The 22891-nt window shown below is 43.3% G+C and overlaps 1 protein-coding gene across 1 annotated transcript; it reads left to right on the forward strand.

Annotated features, from left to right (window-relative positions):
• Nucleotides 1–5912: 5912 nt before the first annotated feature.
• LOC148335951 (uncharacterized) lies at nt 5913–9488 on the forward strand. The gene is made up of 4 exons (XM_088297041.1): nt 5913–6006; nt 7110–7205; nt 8266–8418; nt 8526–9488. Exons 1-4 carry the CDS (start codon nt 5929–5931, stop codon nt 8541–8543), a joined length of 345 nt encoding a protein of 114 aa, XP_088153167.1. The 5' UTR covers nt 5913–5928; the 3' UTR covers nt 8544–9488.
• Nucleotides 9489–22891: the final 13403 nt, after the last annotated feature.

Below are 22891 nucleotides of genomic sequence, written 5' to 3' on the forward strand. Positions count from 1 at the left end.
AGTAGGAAGAGTCTGCTCTGACCCTTCCTATAGAGAGCGTCTGTGTTGTCGCTCCAGTCCAGTTTATTGTTCAGATGAACACCCAGGTACTTGTAAGTTGAGACCCTCTCAACGTCTGTTCCCTGGATATTCACTGGTGCAGGTGGAGAGTGCCGACGCTTGCGGAAATCCACCACCAGCTCTTTGGATTTCCCAGCGTTGATTTGGAGGCGGTTCTGCTGACACCAGTCCACGAACCCCTGCGTAACCCCTCTGTACTCCCGATCGTCATCGTCAGTGATGAGGCCGACAATCGCAGAGTCATCAGAGAACTTCTGCAGGTGACAGGTTGTGGAATTGTATTTGTAGTCCGAGGTGTAGAGGGTGAACAGGAAGGGAGCCAGCACAGTTCCCTGCGGCGCTCCCGTGCTGCAGAGGAGCACGTCAGACACACAGTCCTGTGTTCTCACGTACTGTGGCCGGTTTGTGAGGTAGTTGTGAATCCATGTGATGAGGTGGTGGGCCACTCCCGCCTGCTCCAGCTTGTCTCCCAATAAGGCGGGCTGGATGGTGTTGAAAGCACTTGAGAAATCAAAGAACATGATCCTCACCGTGCCCCCCGCCTTCTCCAGGTGGAAGAGTGAAGTGTGGAGCAGGTAGATGATGGCATCATCCACACTGATGCCAGGCTGGTATGCAAATTGGAGTGGGTCCATTGAGGAGCTGACCAGGGGGCGCAGATGGACGAGGACCAGTCTCTCCAGGGTCTTCATCAGATGAGACGTCAGCGCCACTGGTCTGAAGTTGTTGAGCTCCTTCGGATGGGGTGTCTTTGGAACCGGAACCAGGCAGGATGTTTTCCACAGCTGGGGGACTCTGCCCAGCTTCAAGCTCAGGTTGAACATGTGCTGGACGATTCCACACAGCTGGTCTGCGCAGGATTTGAGGAGCTGGGAGCTGATCCCATCTGGGCCTGCCGCCTTCCTCGCCTTCATCTTCCTCAGCTGGTTCTTCACCTGAGATGTTGTGAGGAACAAGGCTGAGCAGGAGGAAGTGGTGGTTGTCTGATGAGGCTGGGAACTGGAGCCTGTGGAGAGAGAGAGGGGCGAGAGAGGGGGAGAGAGGGTCTTGTTCGCAGTGGCAGGAGGGGTGGGTGGGGGCTGCATCAGGGAAGCCTGAGCGGGGTCAGACATTTGATCAAACCTATTGAAAAATAGGTTCAACTCATTTGCCCACTGAAGCCCCCCCCCCTTCTGGGTCTTACCTGCTTGTCCGTGGCCTGAGATGGTCTTCAGGCCCCTCCAGACATCCCTGGCATTGTTCCGCTGCAGTTGTTCTTCCATCCGCATCCTGTAGGACAGCCGTCCTTACCTCCCGGATCTTCGTGTATGGTGTGTGTGTGTGTGCACGTGTGAGGACAGGGGCAAGAAGTCCATGTGTTTTTACGTTTCAGTGTCCAGTTTGAGTTCGTCATTCTCAACATTAATCAGGTTGTAATGGTACATTTGGGCAACAAACCTACGATTAACCATCGTCTTTGTCATAAAAATAATGCAACATGAACAGACTACACATAACAAAATGAAAACTATAATTATCCCTATATATTGTTTTTTAAATTCTTCATAGTGGTCATAACATCAATAATTGTTTCATTTTTATTAAAAATTTAAATGCAGTAATGTACTCCAATCAAGGCTGATATTCCTTTATGTACGTCATTAATTTCCAAACAATATCTAATCTTTTTGTTCTGTGGCTTCAACATATTCATCATCTCATCAATATTAGCACCACAGAGTACTGAGTTTCGAGATCCTCACAATAGTCGTTCTCAAAATGATATTTTATTTTTATCAATTTAGCTTTGTTAAGGTAAGATATTTTATTGACAATCTAACATTAATATGCAAAGAACATGTACATTAGTACGAAATGTAAAAGAAAATTGTGGTGGGGGGGTGCGAATTGTTTTCTTCTTGGTAGGGGGGGCATGACAGGAAATAATTGAGAACCACTGGTCTAGTCACACACCAGCTCGGGTTCATTCCCTACCAGAGAAATGACATTCCATGTCCCCAGAGCTAGGCGCTTTATGTTGCCGGGGATTGGACTGCCTTTGACTGCCTCCTAGCTCAAAGGAAACCCAAATTCTTTGGTCCCGCCCACTGGTAGTGAGCCGAAGCCCTTGTATTAAATAGTAAATAAATACATAAAATAAAAAAATTAATAAATTTAAAAAACGGACCGATCCACTGCTTGGGTTAGTTTGACCCACCTTGAGATCCGTTCCCACTCAGTGACAGTGTCTACAAGCCACTGCCACCAGGCCAGTGAACCCAACGTCCAGGCAGTGACAAAAAACGTGATCAAATTACATTGCTCATCATAAGGTGTTTGTGAGACGCTCTTTGTATGTTTCCTCAATTAAGACCTGTTTTCCATTGGTGTATTTGAAAAAAGTGGTGAACCTGTTAAATTCACTACAAAACGTTAAGAAGATGAAAGTAATGTTTGAAGGAATATTATTTTTCTATCGACGTGCCGGCGGGCGGGCACAGATAGAGAGTGATAAAGCAGCACCACCCGCGCGGGGCGTGCTGACGAAAAGGCAAGCGCTCCTCCTCTCATCGCGTCCTTATTAAGACAGAAAAAAGACGCTGTTGAATTTGACCTATTCGCAGTTCTAGCAGGTGCTTAACGCTGGAGAATATCACCACTTCGAAGTTCGAACTGCTGTTGAAACGGAGAGGTAAGTGTTTTTCGTTGGGTTTTTTTCAAAACATGCGTCGAGTGCATTTGTTCATAGTTAGAGATAGTTGTGTGGAAAACACTATACAAAGTAGCACCATGGATGTGGGCCTACAACACTGGCCTAGCAAACATGTGCTCCTACATCGACATAATTGACGAGCTCCAGTTAAGCATTGAATAATTATAAAACGTCATGGTGCTTTTACTCATTTAAAGAACTAAACCGACGCGTATTGTCATCCGGTGGTCAGGTTTGCATTGAATGTGAGCACGAGGGACGCTAGCTTGTTGCGTTAGCTTTGCGGAGCTAACAGCTTGCACTTTTGTTAGAGAACCACAGAATGCAAGTACCATGATAATTTCTGTCATTAATTTTTGTGTAAGACACGATGTTCACTGGTTAATTACATGATTCTTAAAGCAAAGGTTACTGTGAATGCAATTTTGGTAAGATTTTTGTAGTCACACTGCATAAATCTGTCTGTGTCTGTTGTTTAAACTTCAATATAAACTATTATGGTTGAAATCGTTAATTGGGATGGAGGAATTGATATTTTTTTTAATTTATAATTTATTTTTCTTACACTGATATTGTTAAAACTCCATTTAGCCCATAGTATTAATAATTCTCAACACAATACTGTCTTTTTTCTTTATAGAATAAACAATGCCTTCCCTGAGATGCAGGAAGTCCCCAAAGCAGGATACTATTGAACATGCAGTCAAGGGTCTGGACAAGACTGCAGAGTTAGAAGCGAAGTATATAAACTAATTTAAAGGTATGATGTTAACGCTTTTGCTAAGATATATTATTGTTTTCTGATAACCAAGCTGACATCGTTTTTTAAGTGGTTATTTTACATTAAGAGTGTCTTGACCTTTTCTTTTGCCACTTTTGTCAGTTTCAAGTTATTTCAGTGAGTGTGAAACCTGATGGTAGGAGTTCTATCTAAATTAAGGCTGTACTTGATGACGCCCTCCAGCATTTTTATACCACAATAGACCAGTGAACAAGTCCGATATTGATAGTCTAGTGTAAAGCACGTAATACGTCACAGAGATCACGTGACGCGATCCAATATGACTGTGTACAGTGTATGTCATTGTTTTGAAACTAAATAATCTTAAAGTTTTTTTTTACGTAACCAGGTGCAATTGACATTTGTACTTTCAGTCCTAATACATACTGGCTAATGCAATGCTGGAAAATGAATTTTGGCTGGTCTGTTCCTTTAAAATCATAAAGAAGGGCTCTGCTCTATCCCTCACAAGAAGCAATGTTTCAAACCACCCTACATTAGTATAGTGGCCCAAATGAATATGATGACTCCTTATTTGTGTGCTTAAAAATATGACGAAGCTAACTTGATTTCCCTGTTAACTAGGTCGAGGAGTATTTACCAAGGCCCCTTTCAGGAAAGACGACTTTATTCTTTATTATGGAGTACAGAGGAAAATTGATAGATTCTGATGAATCTCAACGCAGGAAGATGGATGGAAGAGGCACTGTCTTTTTGTTTGACTTCCGCCGGCAAGAAAAAACTTGGAGGTGAGGCAAAGATTGAGATGTTATCTTATTTTTGTTTTTATTTAAAAAAATAAACACATACTCATCCCATAAGTGTTAGGGGAAAAATCATTCTCTAAGCAAAAATGTATAATTACTTTTATTCATGCGTTGAATCTGTACAAATGAAAATATAGATCATGAAGTCTCAAAGACAAGCTGTTAATAGGGTCTGATTCCAATAGAAATTTCTTGTATGATTTGATTTAGATTTAAAAATTGTGGATTTCCTATTTTTATGTTTTGTGTACACAAGATTGTCTCAAAGATTAATTTCTGACATTGATTGAATAATTGTTTTTGTTTTTTTTAATCTATTTTAAGTGTTGATGCAGCTCAAGAAGATGGCAGTCTGGGAAGACTGGTTAATGATGACCACATGCACCCCAACTGTAAAATGAAGAAGATGACAACAGAGGACAGACCACACCTCTGTCTGTTTGCGCTCCGAGACATTGATGTTGGCGAAGAAATAACTTAAGACTATGGACCAGCTGGCCTTGGAGAACACAGGTTTGTAAGATGCATCTTTAAGTACAATAACAGAGCCCACTTGTGGTGTTCTGGTGATGTAGTTTCCAATTAGTTTGGCAATCTAATAAATGTATGTGAGGTTTCTATGGAAGTTGAACATGCTGACTGACTGGGGGAGTTCTCCATTGTCCACTATCTGTAATTCAAATTTGTGGGTCTGAGTCAAAGTTTGGCTCTGCAGGAACAACGAACTGGTCAGGGAGTGACAGTATTACAAAGTTCTGCGTTACTCCTTTCTGGGCGGTGGCCCTGTTAGGCCATCATATGCCATATTGCAAATATCCCCATTGTGGAACTAATTAAGGACATCTTTATGTTGTGGTTTCCCTACCAGAACCAGCACCAACCCTGTATATTCATGATATAAAACACTGTTTCAATTTGATATTTAGCCTTTCTATACTGTAAAAATAGAAGACCCCAGGCTTTCCTGCGCGCCCTTGCCCAATTGGTGGTGTTCAGGAGACAACCTGGGACTGAAATATCAGTCACAACCAGTGTTGTTTTCGTCACTGATGACTATGACGAAAATACTTCGTTAACGCCCCTTTTTTAATGACGATGACAAGCTATACGAGGTTCTTTTATGACGAAAACATGACGTGATGTACATGAATTTTTTTCGTTGACTAGACAAAATTGTTAGCATGTGGTTCATAAATTATTTTATGTTGCTTTTAGTGAAATAAAGCCACAACAGTTGCCCAACAAAATGTTTTGCTTCTCTGCTTATTTTGGAGCAGTGAGTATTGATTCCACTGTTGCCACTTTTTTCTGTTTGTGATGAAGAATCCTTAGTAGTCCATCCAAAAGTCTTTGTTATTGGGTGGAAACCTTGAATGCCTTGTTTTAACTCAAATGGACTTAAACCCATCCATCCATCCATCCATCCGTTATCTGTACCGCTTCTCCTCACTAGGGTCGCGGGGGGTGTTGGAGCCTATCCCAGCTGTCTTCGGCAGTAGGCGAGGTACACCCTGAATTGGTGTCCAGCCAATCGCAGGACATGCATAGACGAACAACCATCCACGCTCACAATCATGCCTCGGGGCAATTAGAGTGTCCAAGCAACTTGCCATGCATGTTTTAAGAATATGGGAGGAAACCGGATTACCCAGAGGAAACCCACGCAGGAAGGCCGGAGCCAGAATCGTACCTACGACCTCAATATTGTGAGGCCATCATGCTAACCAGTTGGGCCACCGTGCCGCTTGGACTAAAACCTTTGTGAATAAATTGACGAAAACTAGGGTAAAACTTTTTTTGCGTTTCCGTCGATTAAAACTGGACTAAAACCCTTTTTTTAGTTTTCGTTGACTAAAACTGGACTAAAACTATAACGAATTGGGATGACTAAATGTGATGTAAACAAATCAGCACTTTGTCCAAATGACTTGGACAAAATCTAAAATGCCTGCCAAAAACAACACTGGTCACAACACGTGTCTACAGAAGATTAATTGGCATGGGCGAAATTAATTAGTTTTATTTCATTCATGAGCTTATGTTTTGTTTTGGGTGGCTAAGGCTTAAAATGTGTAAAAATCTAATCCAACCTCAAATATAATTAATTCAATAAATTTATGATGCTACTAAAACATCGAAGCAGCCTCCTCCAGGCTTTACAGACTCAGAAATGGAGGTATGCGTATCGTGTGCTCATCCTGTCGTGTCTCGAGATGTTAAAATTGCAGTTAGATAGACGTGTGCTGATTAGACAAGACTTCTAATATATCTGGTGTCACAGGATATTTGTCAGTGAATGTGTATGTCTGGTTTGAGGCTCACTCAGCTTTTTCTTGTGTTGTGGGGTCCAGTTGAGTTGAATTGCGAGTCAGGTATGTTGGCCATCTGACACCCAACTGTCAGGTTTGCGTTCGTGGGGACCCCGTAGAGCCATTTTTATTGTTGACATAAATCATAGCTAATCATCTTTTCCTTCATTATCATATGAAATACAGTTAGGAGTTGTATGTGCCTTTACTATGTTATAATCTTAGAACCTACCAGCCACTACAGGTGTCCGACAAGAAGACTTTTGGCTGTCCTGTGCTCCATTGCGGCCCTGGTGGCGTTCAAAAGACAACCTGTGACTGAAATATCAGTCACAACATATCTCTACTGAAGATTAATTGTCATGCGCTAAAGTAATTGGTTTTGTTTCATTCGTGAACTTGTTAGTTTTTGTTTTGGGTGGCCAAAGCCTAAAATGTGTAAAATTCTGATCCATTTTCTTTTTTTAATTCATTAAATTAATATTCAACTTGTTCATTAGGATGGAGGACAACCGACAATGACTGAATCGGCTGAGGTTGATGCCACCAGAACATCGAAGCAGCCTTCTCAAGTTTTGACAGACTCTGAAAAGGAGGTATGCGTATCATGTGGTCATCCTGTCGTGTCTTGAGATGTTAAAATTACAGTTAGATAGACCTGTGCTGGTTGGACAAGTTTTCTAATATATCTGGACATAAATCGTAGCTAATAATATTTTCCCTCATCATCATATGATATACAGTTATGCGTAGTGTATGTCTTTACTATGTTACAATCTAAGAACCTACCAGCCACTACAGTTCTCTCATTGGGAGACTTAAGCTTTCGTCAGGCTGTCGACTGCTGCATTGCCCTCTTATTGGCTTTAAGTACACAACCTGTAACTGAATTATCTGTCAGAACAGAACCTATGTGTCCACAGCAGGTGATTTGGCATGTGGATTCTTCAGATTTTTAGAAAATAGGTAAAATTGTGATCAAAAGTTTAAAATGTATAAAATTCTGGTATAGTTTGCAATAGTATATCTATTAAATCATTTCAAAACTTCTTAACAAGGATGGAGAACATTGGCTGTGACCGAATTGGTTGAGGTTTACATTACCAGGACCATTGAGCAGCCTCCTCGGGATCTACAAATTTAGGAATGAAGATATGCATCCCATGTTACAATCCTGTTATGGCCCGAGGTTTTGAAGTTGCAGTTACATATTGGGCTGGGCGATATGGCTGATAAGTACATAGAGATATAAGTATTTCATATGGGTCCATCGATACACATTGAATTCTTTTTTCATATTATTTTATTCATTATTTTTTTTATTTTCCAATATTTTCACTGCCCTGTTAAAAAAACATTTAATGTAGTTTTCCTCCCGGGAGCTTTTTGTTACGGTCAATTAAGTGTTTTTGTTAAATATAGCTGCGTAGAATAATTATATGCATTATTATCGTACCACAATGTTTTGGTTTTGCAAATAATTTCCTAAAATCATTCTAATTTTGTTATTACATTATTTTGTCATAATATCATTCATCAATATTTTAGTTTTTTTTTTTTTTCAAATAGAATTAAGACCTTTTTCTGTGCAGATTCCTCTGGGGATTAAGTATTTAATGGGTTCTCAATTTTCTCTTGGACTCTGATGCAACCCAGTCTCCTCCATTGGACAAAAAATATGGGCTGAATCTTCCTTGGAATAACGACACAGATTCTGACGAATCATTGTCAAATCCTGCCCCTGAACTTTGTGCCTCAGACCCAGACCATATTACTATCCCAAGGCTCAGGAGGACCAAAAGTATACAGGTAAACAACCCATATAGATTTCAGGGAATCTTACAAGCAAATTGCATATATTTTATTGGTCTCCTGCCTTCTATCCTTTATATTTCGTTGTTGTTGTTGTTTTTTAGATTAAAAAAACAGGCTGACTTTGGAATGGATAAGCATTATTACTCCAACTCAGATGACAGTGGAGATGAATATATTCCGGATACAAGTGAGGCCTCTGATTCAGACGGAAGTGAATCTTTGAAAATTGTGGACCCTCTCTTGAAGTCTAAGAATGCCTTCAGAGATTTTTCTCCCACACCACGAATCTCAAAAGCCACCTCAACGCAGGTTGTTAATCAAGGGCGTTCACCCGTTCGGAGGAGTAGCAGCACTGGTGTGATTCTTGAATTCTATGGCTCTTCAAATATTTGTGCAGTTTAACACAAATCATCCAAAATAGAATTCAAGCACATCTGTGACAGAAATTCAAATTCAGAAGTCAAAGAGAGAGAACAAAAAAAAAATCTAATGCTGCGCTTCTTCCGAAGACATATACTGTAAACATTAAATGTATGTTAGGACAATCTTGAAAAAAGTATTAGAACACCCTTTACTTTTATTTCTTGTTAATTTTATTAACCAAAATATGTCCATTTTTATTACAGATTAATGAATACAAAATTAAAACTCTAATCAGCTACTTTTTAATCGTTATATTTGTATAAACAAATGTTATACATCTGTGTGTTAACTTATACAAGAAATGACGGAAAAGCAAGGGTGGTTTAGTATTTTTTTATCGTATATAGTCTGTATAATATCTTTAACCTATGCTGATGCTGTTTAATACTGATTTAAATAATAATAATAATGTCATAATCTGTTGGTTTTACATGAACAAAACCTTTCAAGCACTTTTTAAAATTCTAAATACTACCTCTTGTCAGTAAGTTGGTTCACAGCACTGCCTTGGAGTGAAAGTGTGTAGTGCTGAGACAGTCGGTATGTGCTGAGTCGTCTGACGTTTGTGTGACTGGTACCCAGGAAGGTAGCAAAACCAGGGAGTGTGCATAGATACAGACCCCAAAAGTGATTAAAACCAAATAAAGTCCCCAGAGGATCATCTGTAGTCAGGTGAAGGACCCTGTACTTTGTTCAACTCATTTACTCCCTTAGACGTACAAAGACGTCTTTTAATGCAATGGCGCCCTCTACCAAAGACGTATAAGTACGTTTCCTGTCTTTTTTACGTCATAGTGTACATAAGGGTCTGATGCAACCTCTGACTGAGAATCAGCCTTGTCCGCATTGTGAATCATGTAAAAATCACCCAGCAGGGGGCAGAGGTGCAAAAGATCCGCCTTGAATCTGCGCCAGAGGTACAAATGGGGGGGCGGGATCCTGGGGTAGACTTATAAGTGTGGAGAGCAGCGTGGGTAGCAGCAGCATCGGCAGCACTAGCAGCAGTCGCATTAGTAGCGTTAGCAATGAAATCCTCCAAGCAAATGACGATCGAGGAATGCTTTTTTGTAAAAAAAAGCTTCCTAAAAGCATCAAGGCGATGGAGACGCTTTGGTTGAGAGGATGACGCTTCGTCGTCGTCACAACAAAACGGCGTCTAAAGAGGGTGCGCGTGCCTTGCGGCCTGCATCGCCTGCCTTCGGACAATAGCCAAAGCAGCTGAGAGTCCTCACCAGATCCCCCCGAACGAGGAGGTAAGCGCTCGCAAGTTACCATTGAACATGTGGTTTTACCCCTCATGCTTTTATTGTACATATCATGCATCTTGCGGGCAGAAAATGTCGCGTAAATGTGCAGTTAGACGCGAGCTTGCTCGCTGACTTCCTCGTCCGGCCGCCTCTATTGTACAATTACACGCGAGCGTAAGTCCTCGCCGACGAGGAAGTAAACGCTCGCAAGTTACCATTAAACATGTGGTTTTAGCCCTCATGCTTTTATTGTACATATCATGCATCGGTTCCGGCGCCGCGCGAGTGGCTGCCTGTTTACAGCAGCGTGGCTCACTATTGAGTCTTTTTCGTGTGTTTTTTCCCTTTACCCTTTTTTATTTTATTTTTACCTCACCTCAGCAATGGACATCCAACTTGCGGTGGTTTTACTACTGTTGGGGGCTGTTTTTTGCGCGATCGTGTCCGGAGACGAAACTCGGAGCTACGGATCGATCGTGTACACAAGAGATCAGCTGTTAGCACTCCGTGCTAACCCCGCGTGGGCTCCCGGAGCGAGACCCGATATTCCCCGCGAGCTGAGGAGGAAGAGACGGGGATGTCGTGCGGGGGCTAAACGCCAGGCAAGGAGGAGACGTTATCACCCCGTCCTCCCGTCCGTTATTATGGGGAATGTTCGATCCCTCCCCAACAAAATGGACGAGCTAACAGCGCTAACCCGGCACGAGAGGATTGTCCGGGAGGCTAGCTTGCTGGTGTTCACGGAGTCGTGGCTAACAGAGCTAACGCCGGACGCCGTCGTGGAATTGGACGGCTTCCAAATACTACGCGCGGACAGGACACTGGAGAGCGGTAAGAGAAAAGGGGGAGGGCTGGCTGTGTTTGTTAATGATAGATGGTGTAACCCTGGGCATATAACTGTTAAGGATCAACTTTGCAGTCGGGACATTGAGATGATAGCTGTTAGCATGCGTCCGGTCTATTTACCGCGAGAGTTCAGTCATGTGATCGCGGTGGCAGCGTACGTGCCTCCCTCTGCTAACGGTGAGACAGCCTGTGATGTACTGAATGCAGCTGTGAGCAGGCTACAAACACAGCACCCAAATGCCTTGTTCCTTATCTCTGGTGACTTCAATCATGCTTCTCCTTCCTCCTCTCTGCCTTCATTCACACAATATGTAACATGCCAAACCAGAGACATTAAAATATTGGACCTCTTCTATGCCAACACCAAGGAGGCGTACACGTCACTGCCCCTCCCCCCGCTGGGCAAAGCTGACCACAACTTGGTTGCTCTCCTGCCTGTGTACAAACCTCTCGTCCGCAGGCAGCCAGCTGTGACACGCACAGTTCAGCGATGGTCCGGAGAAGCCGAGGAGGCCTTGAAGGACTGTTTCAACACAACTGTGTGGGAGGTATTCAGCGAAGCTCACGGTGAGGACATTAATGGTCTAACAGACACAGTTACAGACTATATTAACTTCTGCATGGAGAACACCATTCCCACCAGGACTGTAAGATGTTTCTCCAACAACAAACCCTGGATCACACCGGACATTAAAGCTCTCCTGAAGGAGAAAAAGAGGGCTTTTGTGTCAGGCGACAAGGACGAGCTGAAGAGAGTGCAGCGTCAGCTGAGAAGGAGGATCCGAGAGGGGAAAAAGTCCTACAGGATGCGGATGGAAGAACAACTGCAGCGGAACAAGGCCAGGGATGTCTGGAGGGGCCTGAAGACCATCTCAGGCCACGGACAAGCAGGTAAGACCCAGAAGGGGGGGGGGCTTCAGTGGGCAAATGAGTTGAACCTATTTTTCAATAGGTTTGATCAAATGTCTGACCCCGCTCAGGCTTCCCTGACGCAGCCCCCACCCACCCCTCCTGCCACTGCGAACAAGACCCTCTCTCCCCCTCTCTCGCCCCTCTCTCTCTCCACAGGCTCCAGTTCCCAGCCTTATCAGACAACCACCACTTCCTCCTGCTCAGCCTTGTTCCTCACAACATCTCAGGTGAAGAACCAGCTGAGGAAGATGAAGGCGAGGAAGGCGGCAGGCCCAGATGGGATCAGCTCCCAGCTCCTCAAATCCTGCGCAGACCAGCTGTGTGGAATCGTCCAGCACATGTTCAACCTGAGCTTGAAGCTGGGCAGAGTCCCCCAGCTGTGGAAAACATCCTGCCTGGTTCCGGTTCCAAAGACACCCCATCCGAAGGAGCTCAACAACTTCAGACCAGTGGCGCTGACGTCTCATCTGATGAAGACCCTGGAGAGACTGGTCCTCGTCCATCTGCGCCCCCTGGTCAGCTCCTCAATGGACCCACTCCAGTTTGCATACCAGCCTGGCATCAGTGTGGATGATGCCATCATCTACCTGCTCCACACTTCACTCTTCCACCTGGAGAAGGCGGGGGGCACGGTGAGGATCATGTTCTTTGATTTCTCAAGTGCTTTCAACACCATCCAGCCCGCCTTATTGGGAGACAAGCTGGAGCAGGCGGGAGTGGCCCACCACCTCATCACATGGATTCACAACTACCTCACAAACCGGCCACAGTACGTGAGAACACAGGACTGTGTGTCTGACGTGCTCCTCTGCAGCACGGGAGCGCCGCAGGGAACTGTGCTGGCTCCCTTCCTGTTCACCCTCTACACCTCGGACTACAAATACAATTCCACAACCTGTCACCTGCAGAAGTTCTCTGATGACTCTGCGATTGTCGGCCTCATCACTGACGATGACGATCGGGAGTACAGAGGGGTTACGCAGGGGTTCGTGGACTGGTGTCAGCAGAACCGCCTCCAAATCAACGCTGGGAAATCCAAAGAGCTGGTGGTGGATTTCCGCAAGCGTCGGCACTCTCCACCTGCACCAGTGAATATCCAGGGAACAGACGTTGAGAGGGTCTCAACTTACAAGTACCTGGGTGTTCATCTGAACAATAAACTGGACTGGAGCGACAACACAGACGCTCTCTATAGGAAGGGTCAGAGCAGACTCTTCCTACTCAGGAGGCTGAGGTCCTTTGGCGTTCGGGGAACACTCCTCAGGAACTTCTATGACTCGGTGGTTTCATCAGTCATCTTCTATGGAGTGGTCTCCTGGGCAGGAGGCATCTCGGGCCGAGACAAAAAGAGACTGGACAAACTGGTGAGGAGGGCCAGCTCTGTCCTGGGCTGCTCCCTGGACTCTGTGGACTCAGTGGGGGGCAGAAGGATGACGGCAAAACTGTCATCAATGCTGGACAAACCAGCCCACCCATTCAATGACACTCTGAGAACACTCTACAGCTCCTTCAGTGACAGACTTTTACACCCTCGCTGTACCAAAGAGAGATTTCGCCGCTCCTTCCTGCCGACTGCTGTCAGGCTTTTTAACAAGAACATTGGGTCAGGCCTACAAACAGGAGGGCATTAGTGCAATTGTGCAGTCCTAGAATGCAATATACACTACTACTTTACTTTCAGCCAAGGGTGTACTTAAACATCGACCAATGATGTATTTTGTTTACCATTACAGTATTCTTATTACAATACTTCTATCACTGTAGTATTTCTACCACTGCAGGATGTTCACTATTACAGTACTTTTATCATTACAGTACTTTTATAATTACGGTATTTCCTATCATTGCGGTACTTTTACTATTACAATACTTCATCATTGCAGTATTTTTCCATCGTTGCAGTACTTCTACCATTATAGTACTTTTATCATTGCAGTATATTTTATCATTGCAGTACTTTTACCATTACAGTATTTTTATCATTGCAGTATTTTCTATCATTGCAGTACTTTCCTGTCATTTCAGTACTCTCACCATTACAGTACTTTTATCAGTGTAATATCTTTATCATTGCAGTATTTTCAATCATTCAGTAGTTTTTATCATTACAGTGTTTCCCCCTCTGTATAATGGACAGGCATTAGGAGTGTTTCCTTACACTTAGATACGTTTATACTGTGTATATTTGCATGCTTTTTATGAATGTCTGCTGCTAATGTTATACATTAACGGCTACATTACGCCGCCGACTCTGTGTGATCTATATCTTTGCTGCTGTAACACTTCAAATTTCCCCATTGTGGGACTAATAAAGGACATCTTTATCTTTATCTTATCTTTATCTTGCGGGCAGAAAATGTCGCGTAAATGTGCAGTTAGACGCAAGCTTGCTCGCTGACTTTCTCGTCCGGGCGCCTATTGCACAATTACACGCGAGCGTAAGTCCTCGCCGACGAGGAAGTAAACGCTCGCAAGTTACCATTGAACATGTGGTTTTAGCCCTCATGCTTTTATTGTACATATCATGCATCTTGCGGGCAGAAAATGTCGCGTAAATGTGCAGTTACGCGCGAGCGCATCTCCTCCCCGACGAGGAAACAACAATACTGAATGGTGTGGTAATCATGCATACTTTCAAAAATTCACAGATTGTGCATCCCGCGGCAAGAAAGTTCCTCCTCGTCTTGTTGGTGTAAAGAAAGGTAAATTATAATATGAAACTTCACACGCCAGCAATAAAATGCAGCAATAAATATATATTTCCAATTGTTTATATTTCTGTAATTTACAGGTTGTGCATCAGGAAGCAGTGGTTCCGGATGGCGTCACACTGGATGGCAACCGAGGAAAATCGACTTTACAGCAACCCCTGGACCACTGAATGCCGCTGCCCATTTGGAGTCTGAGGAGCCAGCTGATTTCCTGCAGCTGTTTCTCACGGATGAGCTTCTGCAGCACATCGCGGATGCCAGCAATCACTTCCCAGACAATTATTTTCACACAAACCCCAGTGGACAAACACAAGCTCGCCTATTTTCCACGGACCAGCAAAGCCAGACCACAACGAAAGTGTCGGGTCTGTTTGCGCAAAGGCAAACGGAGTGAAACAAGAATGTGGTGTGAACTATGTTGTGTGCCCTTGCATCAAGGCAACTGTTTTATTTTATATCACACAAAAAAAAAGTATGTATGACACTGATGTATTTCATTTTTGTACATAGTTCAACAGTTCAGTCGTTTAGTGTTATGTGCAAATAAATTTATTTTATCAAAAACATTTTTTGTGCTTTTTTTTGTTATTTTATAGAAGGCATGCATTATTTAGATGTTAGAGGTGTCATAAAAGCCATAAATAATAGTGTCAAAATTCAAATTATGGTCAAAATGCATCAGTTTACAAAAAGCTCATTTTCTCAGTTTTTTCCCCAGGGATTGGAGTTTTCATGAAATTTAGCTATTTTCAAATGCCGATTGCTCAAGAATGGAAAAAGATGGGAACAAACATTTTTTTTCTGTTGAAAGAAGAGAGTCTCATCTTTTTTCGGGTGTGCTCCATGTCTATATAGCATTAGAATACTATATTCTGTGGGCCTTGCAATATTAGTCAAAACCCAGGAAAACGCTGGGATTGAGCGGGTTGCTCCAGTGAAAATGGCTGGTATTTAATGAGTTAAGACTGGTTAGGACATCCGGCTCGCAGTCCCAAGGTGCAGGGTTCGATCCCGGGACCCAGCTTTCCTGTGTGGAGGTTGCATTTGTGAGTGAGTTTGAGCGCAGATGGTTGTTCGTCTTTGCGTGCCCTGCGATTGGCTGGCAACCACTTCAGGGTGTGCCCCGCCTACTGTCAGTTGACAGCTGGGTAGGCTCCAGCACGCTATCCTTGTGAGAATAAGCGGATTGGATATTACATGTATGTGTTTATGCCAGGCGAGGGCAAACTACGGCCCGGGGGCCACATGCGGCCCGTTAAGTTTTAATCCGGGCCGCCGAACTTGAAAAAAATTTAATGAATAAACCTTGTTAATGTTTTATTTTCTAAACACTGTGGTTTTCAAAGACAAATATTATTGTTGGAATGCTTTTATTCACTTTCATTTAAAATTAAATGTATTTTTTTTCTCAGATGAGGTGAGGTTTCCAAAACACTCCATCCATCTGCTCCTGGTCTGGCCCCTCTGTCATATTTTAGAACCCATTGTGGTCCTCCAATCAAAAAGTTTGCCCGCCCCTGCCCTAGGCTTTGTGTCTTTGCTTGGTTGACTGTGTAATGAGTGTATGAATGCATTTCTTTCTACCAGACACCTTGGACTTCCCATGGCAGATTAATAATCTATTTTATCTATCCATCAGGGTCACGAATGTCATTTGATGAGTAGAGAATTTAGAGTCTCCAATTAACCTAATATACATGGATTTGCGCATGGAAACCTGAGAAAAAGCCCTTAGTCCTACTTTTCCATCTGAACCACTTTATCCTCACGAGGGTCACAGCCGTGACATCCCAGCTGACTTCAGAAAGTAAGTGGGCGACGACTCATGATCTCTTGGTTGAATAATATTGTTAGGGGCTCAAAATGGCCCTCTACAATAAAATGGCAGAAGAATATTACATACTCTCTGGCAGAAGAATATTGCGTTTTTTTTGTTTTGTCCAATTAACTTAAATAAAACTTGGGAAAATTTAATGATTACATGTAAACCAGCTGGTCTTCCCCATACCAAGCCCTGGCTAAAACTGACTGAAAAATGCATGATGTGTGCCTTTTAAACTCCTCGGCCCATCCACTATGCCAGGGATGGGCAAACTTTTTGATTGGGAGGGGGGGGGGGGCACAATGAGTCCTAAAATACATTTAATTTTAAACGAAAGTGAACAAAAGCATTACAACAATATATATGTCTTTGAAAAACCACAGTATTTAGAAAATAAACCATTAACAAGGCTTATTCATTTAATTTTTTTCAAGTTTGGGGGGCTGGATTGAAACGTTTAACGGGCCACAAGTGGCCCCCGGGCCGTAGTTTGCCCAAGTGCCCTAAGCCAATTGATTCTAAAAAATAACAGTTTTCTTCATCAAAACAACATTTTATGATCAACATAAATGTTAGTGAGTACATAAAGGTATACTCATTCGATCTATCATAACCCCATGCACTTAGACTGTACAAAAAAAAGAAAATTTTTATTTTAAAACCTAGTATTTCGCCATGACGTCACACGCTAGCGTCAAGTGCTTGGCGCTAAAAACCCGGAAGTAACAGCGGCGCTCGGTTTGAAAGTGGAGAGTTGTGCATGGTAGGCGAATTCGGGAGAAATGTTTGTTGAACACGAGGACTGTGGCGTAGAAGATGGTTTAACAGCGATCTAGTGCGCACCCAACCGTGATGGCTGACCAACGAAATAAATGCGGACCGACGGAGTGGACTGACAGGACGTGGAAAACAGGTGTGTGGCCGTGTGCACGAATGTGGGAGCGCGTTCACTATGGTGGCAGCGATCGCAAAGCAGCAGCACCACTCCTTGACAAAAGTATTGTACTTTCTCTGATGTTTTGGGTTTGCTCTGCTTCGGGGTTTGTAGTTCTGGCCACGCAAAAGTAACAAAGCAAGTTCTTGGATGTCTGCTTTTTTCTTGAACTGTTAATTGGTTAACATCGTGGCTCTTATTTTTATCTAATGTATGGAGTTTGGTGGCTATCTATATGCACAACTATATTAGTTGCACTTGAAATTGCATACAGAAAATTAGTATAAATAGGTTACGCTATAAAGTATAACAATATTAACAATCGTTATTGTTGTTACTGTTTATTTATTTTATTTTGCAATAACTGTGCTCCAAGCTTAGCTGTTGTGCCAGCTGCCAAGTAAAAATATGTAATCTCACTCAATAATAGGAATAAATACTTAACTAACATCTCAATTTTTCGGGTTGGGCTGTGGGGGAGGGGAGGGTGGCTGCCTGACATAAAGCAGACTGTCCTGCACATGCGCAGACCAGCCGAGTGTGTGAAGTGTGCGTAAGTGCAGTACCGGGACCGACCACTAGACAGCGATCCTGAGTAATTTTTCCGCACACACATTTCTAGCACACTCGTCTTGTTTTTGTGACCTTCCTGGGAAGCCCTGAAACTTTGACAGGACCTCCCCCTGAGCTTCTTATCACTGAATTCAATGCTCTTTTTTGTGGGGCCCAGATTTTTGGTCCCCACAAAAATTTTGGTCCCCTACAGTGGGTGTGCTGTCCGATGTTGGTCCCCAACATGTAGCTTATACAAACACACACACACACCCCTACTTGTTTTTGTGACATTGTTGGGCCACCTGAGCAAAACTCACATTGTGGGAACCACCCTTTCTAGTGGTTGTACAGCTCTGAAAAAAATCAGGCAGTGTCCAGGAATTTAGTTAAACACAAAAACCACTTCAAATTACCAATTAATGACCTGGAGGTCAAATGAGTGACTCAAGTGCATGTAATTCAGTCACTGTAGCCCAAAGATTCTCTGGGCCAGTGGATGAACCATTATTCGTCTTGGACAGCATTGAAGCAGGCCGTAGCCTGGTTTCTAAAGCTGAAAGACTTACTGACAGAGTAAAGGAAAATAGAAAGGAGTTAATCACATTAGGTGAAGAAGGCAAGATGAATTTATTCAAGAGAACTGTCAAAGGAAAGTATTTGACCTGCGACGACTTGGATAAAGCAGAAAGAGAACTTGTGAAATACTGTCAAAGGCGAAGTTTCAAAAAAGATTTAGCCATATTTGAAAAACAAAAAAGGGTGAAGAAAAGTAGCCCACTTTACAAGTTCAATATAGTACTTCAAGATGGTGTCATGAGGGTTGGTGGACAGTTGAGCCACGCAGCCATGCCTGAAACAGCAAAACAGCAAGCCATCTTGCCAAGGATTCACATAACACAAAGCTAGTCCTGAGATACATTCATGAGATTACAGCTCACGCTGGAAGGAACCACATGATGGCTAATCTGCATCAACAGTTTTGGATACCTCGAGCTGCTAGAGTCATCAGAAGAGTGCTACCTGACGATCCGCCTTTCAAGAGAATTGGCGTTGATTATTTTGGTCCATTCTAAGTAAGTAGGGTTAGAGGACAAGTAAAGAGATACGGCGTGATTTTTACATGTCTCGCTGTACGAGCCGTACATCTGGAAATTGCATCTTCACGTGACACAGATGCTTGTCTCAACGCAATCCGAAGATTTCTTGTCAGAAGAGGACAAGTGAGAGAGATGTATTCTGATAACGGAACCAACTTTAGATCAGCTGACAGTGAAATGAAGAAATCAATCAAAGAATGGAACACTAAGTAAATCGAGAAACACTTGCTGCAAAAAGGTATTCAGTGGCATAGCAATCCCCCAGCAGGTTCCCACCACGGAGGAAGCTGTGAGCGACTTATTTGGTCTGTGAGAAAAATCCTGAATGTCACTGTAAAAGAACAAATTTCGGGTGAAGAAAGTCAATATACCTTGCTTGGTGAGGCTGAAGCAGTTATAAACAGCAGGCCTATCACAAGGACATCTTCCGACCTCAACGACTTGGAAGCACTCACACCCAACACTCTGTTGTGGCTGAAGGTCAAACCTGAGTTACCTCCTGGAGTCTTCTGTAAAGACGACCAATACGCCCCAATACGTACCTCTGGGAATGAGCTGGTCAGCTCTTTAAAGAGTATTATGTAAGTTGAAATACATTAATCCATTTTTCTTTTTTGGACCATCTTTAACTGTGTAGTGTGTAATGTCTAAAATACAAAATGATCAGATTTTAGGGTGCAGTTGACGACTGTGGCACAGGTCCTCGCTCTACAAGTGCTAATAGTCTTCGGCAAAGAGAAAAATCTGCCATAAGGTACAGAAAACATTGGCATCAGAGTAAATGGATGCATGTTTTTGCAATGTGCGAGGAAACTGGCGAACTCAGAGAAAACTACGCAGGCTTGGGAGAACATGCAAACTCTACACAGGAAGGCCGGAGCCGGAATCGATCCCACAACCTCTGCATTGTGAGACCATCGTGCTCACAAGTCGCCCACCGTGGCGGCCGTCCATTATGAATGCCATCCCACCATCCATTATCTGTACGGCTTCTCCTCACAAGGGTTGCGGGGGGTGCTGGAGCCTATCCCAGCTATCTTGGGGCAGTAGGTGGGGTACACCCTAAACTGGTTGCCAGCCAATCGCAGGTCACACAAAGACAAACAACCATCCGCGCTCACACTCACACCAATTTAGGGTGTCCAAACAACCTGCCATGCATGTGTTTGGAATGTGGGAGGAAACCGGAGAACCCACGCAGGCGTGTGGGAAACATGCAAACTCCAAACAGGAAAGCCGGAATCAATCCCGCGACCTCTGCATTGTGAGACCATCGTGCTAACAAGTCGCCCACCATGCATCCCTGCTAAATAAATGATTAATTTTTACATTTTAGTATTTGTAAGCGATCTTGTGTTCATGACAGCATTTTCAACAGTGTGGGTGTTTGTATGAAAGCATTTCACTCGTGTATGGGCATGAGCATGTTTCAGTTGTATTTATGAATAACAATAATTTCACAATTGTGCCTGAGCGCCTTTCACTGGTGTGTATGAGAATGTTTCACCTATGTGTATGAGCGCATTTGACGAGTGTATGAGCAACAACTATTTCACTAGTGTGTATGAGAGCGTTTCACTCGTATGTATGATAGCGTTTCATAAGTATGCATGAGCAACAACAATTTCACTGGTGTGTAAGAGTGCATTTCAGAAGTGTGAAGCGATTCCTGACTTTTGTCCCCAACGGCACCTCATACTCCCCATCTCCCGCTCACTTCTCCTGACCCCATGAGCCATCCCCGTTGCTACTACATGGAGATTTGATGTGTTTTTTGTTTTTTTTGTTATTAGCTTCTTCAACATCTCTTCTGATTCTCATCTCTTCTCTGGCGCTCGTCTCCGCCTGTCTGATTTGAAGTCGACCTCAGAATTTGCACTATTTTGACATGACTTCTGTGGTAATCACTACTGACATATTGTGTCATTTGCTCAATAATACATTAAAATTATAATAAATAATTAAAATGGGTCCGGTGCCGAGCTCTGGCTTCATATCTTTAAAAGTGGTCTTCTCAAATCTGTTACTAATGGCCTCTAAATCAGTTGTGGTAGAGAAGGGGCAAATTAGACCTTATGGCATCTTAATTTGGTCAAGTCTTGTACCCATTTTCAAGGCCAGCGACTATTGCTTTTGCTATATACAAGAAAAGGATTACTCTGAATATACACAACAACAAATCCCAGATGTCCAACCCAAATGTTGTTTCAAAATAATCCAGTTCAGATGATAAACAAATGTATTGGTATGTTGAGGTCATTATTTCAAATCAAAATATACACTTCTTTTTCAGACAATGGGGAGGATCGAAGAAGTGGAAAAGTTGCAGGAGTAACTTCAAAACAATGCAAAGAGACAGAATCTGGAAGAATGTCAAGTTTGTCCATGTTTATATTTCTGGAATTTAGTGGGCGTGCATCTCGAAATGTTTGGGGATGGTTCGGGCTGCCAGACAAGACTTTCACTGCGAGCGCTGGACCACTGGATGCTGCGGCAAACAGCGGACTTCTTGCAGCTATTTATTACCAACAAGCTACTCCTGCACATCAATGATGCGGATGGCACAGACTGCTTTGCAGACAATTATTTTGAGGCAAAACCAAGAGGTCTGTAAGCACTCTGAAAACAAAGTAAAATATTTGACACCCACGGCAAAAAAAGCCATGCTACAGCATAGGGCTGGGCGATAAACCGAAAATTTACCGTTACCGAAATTTATTACAATGACCGAAATCATTTTGCCCATGTCGGTAAATTCGATGAATAAAAAAAGAAAAGCCTTTTGTCTGCGGCAATGTTCATGCCCCTTTAAGACCGCTACAGCGCCTCTAGTCATGTGACTCCACCCGTCTGTCGCTCTCGTTGCTGGCGATTCAAATCCAGAAGCTTTCTCACCACCCACAACACAACCATGCTGTGCTGAAAGTTCAAAGTGAGAAGCAAGGTTCGACAAGTGACAACAGCCCATGAACGGAGGCGACACCATACGAGAGAACGTCTCAGAGGTGGACGCGATAGCCTAGCACATAGCTAAAGATAAAGCTCCTCTAGTTACGTGGCGCGCACAGGATTTAAACGCTTCATGAAAGCCGTATTTCCCGATATGGACTACATCGGGCCGGGAGCTTAGACATGTCAAGCATTTTGCATCTACATCCGACTTGTGGTCGGGTCGCAACATGGATCCCTGATTGAGCCTAACTGTGCATTACATAGATGACAAGTGGCGACTGCGCAGCAGAGTACTCGAGACGGCACATTTTCCCCGATAATACCCACTTGTTTATTTGGCTTGCATTGACATTTTCTTTCATTTTATTTCGCGTTTTTTTATTTGCCATTATTTACATCATGAGAGCATCTTGGCGCAATCTATTTGCAGAAAAAGATTTCGCAAGAGGTACCCTTTTTCTTTGTGACATTGTTCAAGTCATGCAAAGCAAGCTCAGGGTTCGCGGTTAACCGCTTCCCGATTGCCCGGGGCAAGTGAAATTTGGCCACGGGCAAGGTAAAATTATGGGCAACTTGCCCGACCGGGCAAGCATTTTTTAAAGCAGCCAAATATCTTTAATTTTGACGAAAACGGTGGTGTGATCTGTTTGTGTGCACTGTATGGTGATGGTTTAACCCAGACAACCCCTTATGTTTTGGTATGGTCCATTGGCCTTATCGGGGGCAATGGGCGGGCGCTACGGGGATCAGTTAGTTCAGTGAATGTCGAGTTAAAGTGGACGTCAATAAATCCCGCAGTATTGGAACTCGCTGTCGTAGCATCCTCATTTGAAGTTTGAAAAACACAACAAAAACCTACGATATTTTGGCCGAAAATTTCGGATTCCTCTGACATGACTAAAATAGCTCGAATATTTTTAAGTAGACAATTCAGTTGTGAGTAAGGAAGGGAGTAATATTTGATTATT

The sequence above is a fragment of the Idiotropiscis lumnitzeri genome, chromosome 5 (genome assembly GCF_059441095.1).
Source record: "Idiotropiscis lumnitzeri isolate Australia: NSW breed Sydney's pygmy pipehorse chromosome 5, RoL_Ilum_1.0, whole genome shotgun sequence".
Classification (NCBI taxonomy): domain Eukaryota; kingdom Metazoa; phylum Chordata; class Actinopteri; order Syngnathiformes; family Syngnathidae; genus Idiotropiscis; species Idiotropiscis lumnitzeri.